At 43.0% G+C, this 2,787-nt stretch overlaps 1 protein-coding gene across 1 annotated transcript; it reads left to right on the forward strand.

The window, feature by feature from the left end:
* Positions 1-1,950: 1,950 nt before the first annotated feature.
* LOC126487465 (ubiquitin-60S ribosomal protein L40) lies at positions 1,951-2,427 on the forward strand. Its single transcript, XM_050120235.1, has one exon. It carries the CDS (start codon positions 1,979-1,981, stop codon positions 2,363-2,365), a length of 387 nt encoding a protein of 128 aa, XP_049976192.1. The 5' UTR covers positions 1,951-1,978; the 3' UTR covers positions 2,366-2,427.
* The last annotated feature ends 360 nt before the right edge of the window (positions 2,428-2,787 follow it).

Genomic DNA, 2,787 nt, shown 5'->3' on the forward strand with positions numbered 1-2,787 from the left:
AAAAGAAGAAAAAAAATGGATACTTTTTTCTCAAAATCTTCAAAAACATTTATCATCTCTAGTCATATGGAAATGTAAATAAAATGTAAATAAAAACAATTGTGGTATTTTATTTGACCCCAGTCTGCATGGCAAAGATTAACAAAACAACACCAGCAAATGCTAAAGAGAGTGTGAAGCAAATGGAACCCTCAATCACTATTGGTGGGAGTACAAACTAGCTGAGGCACTCTGGAATTCAGTGTGGAAAATTCCCGAAAGCTAAAAGTACATCTGCCATATGATCCAGCTACACCACTCCTTGGCATATGACCAAGAACTCAACATCCTCCTCCACAGATGCTGGATCAGCCATGTTCAATACTGCTCTGTTCCCAATAGCTAGGGAATGCAGACCACCTCGCTTCCTGCAACAGGTGAAGGGCTAATAAAAAAAGTGGTGTATACATACTATGGAATACTTACTGTTTAGCTATTTTTTTAAAAAAAAAATGAAATCACAAACTTTGCAAGTAAATGGATAGAACACAGCTAGGCCATGCTCAGTGAGGTAACACAGATGCAGAACCACAAATACCGCATGTTGTCTCTCATCAGAGGCTCCTAGCTTCCAGTTTTCAGATGTGAGTACAAATCTGGGAGTAACTGCAAAACAACCAGGAAAGTAAAACAGGACCATCACTAAGGGAGAGGAGTGAGCAAGCAATAGAGAGGGGAAGAGCGGGGTATAAGGGATCTGATTAGGAGAATGGGGAATAACAGGGTTTCTATTTCAGGACGGGGAAGATAAACCCAAAAGAAAGGGAGAGTATAATATAACAGTAAAGATGTCTAAAAGAGCCATAAGCGATCATACTGTTAACTATTGCATTAAAAAAGCTTATAATACACATAAGCATGTGTGTATGTATAAATATACATAATATATAATACACATAATACACATAAGCATGCTTATGTCCCACCAGGCTGACAGTGCTTTGCCTGAGAACCAACGACAATCTAACAAGAACCATACCCAACAGTAGGCATGAGCTGCCCTTTTTTGAGTTGTTGTTCAGGTTGTCCAAGAATCTCCCAAAACATTCCCATACCTAAAGTTCAGGGAACAAAGCAGAAGATGGGGTGAAAAGACTGTAAAGAGCTGGAGGTCCAAGGGATTTCCTATGAGAGAGAGAGCGTGTCTCCCAGTAACATAAGAAGCTTTGCTCATAAGGCCTCACCAACACGGCTGTGTAAGCATGAACTTAACAAGAGCGACAACAGCAGACTTGCCAGAGCGCATGGGAGAAAGACCACAAGGCCTCAATCCAAAGCAAAGAACTACAGGCAGCTAAAGCAGGCAGAGAGAAGGAAAAACAGTCTTTCCCAGGGCAGAACACACCAAGTGGTTATCCAGTGCACTGAAAGCATATGCCTACTAGTAACCTTCTACAGACTAAACACGGTATATTTATACATTTAGGAATGCGTGTGTGTGTATAAATGTGTATTCAGCAACAATTAATGAAAATAAAAGACATGCAGGAGATCAAGGAGAGGGATACAGGAGGCTCCAGAGGGAGGGAAGAGAAGGAGGAAATTATTTAAGTTGATTATAATCTCAACAAAATAAAAGGAATAACTTGTAAAAAATCATTTACATGACAGTAAACCTCTATTTTCAAGTCTTTTTCTGTCTTTTCTCCATAGAGAGCATTTTGCTTTCCATTCTCCTCCATAAAAAATGATCATGACAATTATCAGGCTTTCCTAAATTACCTCCTCTTCATAACAAATAAAATCAGGCCGGGCGCGGTGGTGGCGCACGCCTTTAATCCCAGCACTCGGAAGGCAGAGGCAGGTGGATCTCTGTGAGTTCGAGACCAGCCTGGTCTACAAGAGCTAGTTCCAGGACAGGCTCCAAAACCACAGAGAAACCCTGTCTCGAAAAACCAAAAAAAGCTCTTTCTTTTCAACACGGCGACCGAACGCCAACATGCAGATCTTTGTGAAGACCCTGACGGGCAAGACCATCACTCTTGAGGTCGAGCCCAGTGATACCATCGAGAATGTCAAGGCCAAGATCCAAGACAAGGAAGGCATCCCACCTGACCAGCAGAGGCTGATATTTGCCGGCAAGCAGCTGGAGGATGGCCGGACCCTGTGGGATTACAACACCCAGAAAGAGTCTACTTTGCACCTGGTGCTTCGTCTGCGTGGTGGCATCATCGAGCCGTCCCTTCGTCAGCTTGCCCAGAAGTACAACTGTGACAAGATGATCTGCCGCAAGTGCTATGCACGCCTGCACCCCCGTGTAGTCAACTGCCGCAAGAAGAAGTGCGGCCACACCAACAACCTGCGCCCCAAGAAGAAGGTCAAATAAAGCCAGGGCATTAACTGGCCCATGACCCTGGGACCAAATAAAGTCACCTTCCATCGACTGGAGCAGTAAAAATAAATAAATAAATAAATAAATAAATAAATAAATAAATAAATAAATAAAATAAAAAAAAAAATCAGATTGGCTTTTTACCTTGGTGATAAGTTTACACTTGTCTGTTTGACTTGATTAATGTGCGCCTTGTGCAGGACGAGAACCAGGCCTGGTTCTGTACTGCCCTGAGTCACCTATATCAGCGTGGAGCCGAACACATGCTCTACAGATCAATAATTAACCACTGTGTGAACCAAGAAAGGAATGGGCCTATATCCGCTCCATGAGTGGCTGTCCCGTAAGAGGTGGCGGCTCTCAGTGACGGGATGGGTGTGGAAAGAAGGCTCCTTGTCAAACAGGATGCAAGTTGT

The sequence above is a fragment of the Alexandromys fortis genome, unplaced genomic scaffold (assembly GCF_014885135.2).
Source record: "Alexandromys fortis isolate MF-2015 unplaced genomic scaffold, M_Fortis_MF-2015_v1.1 scaffold_172, whole genome shotgun sequence".
NCBI lineage: Eukaryota > Metazoa > Chordata > Mammalia > Rodentia > Cricetidae > Alexandromys > Alexandromys fortis.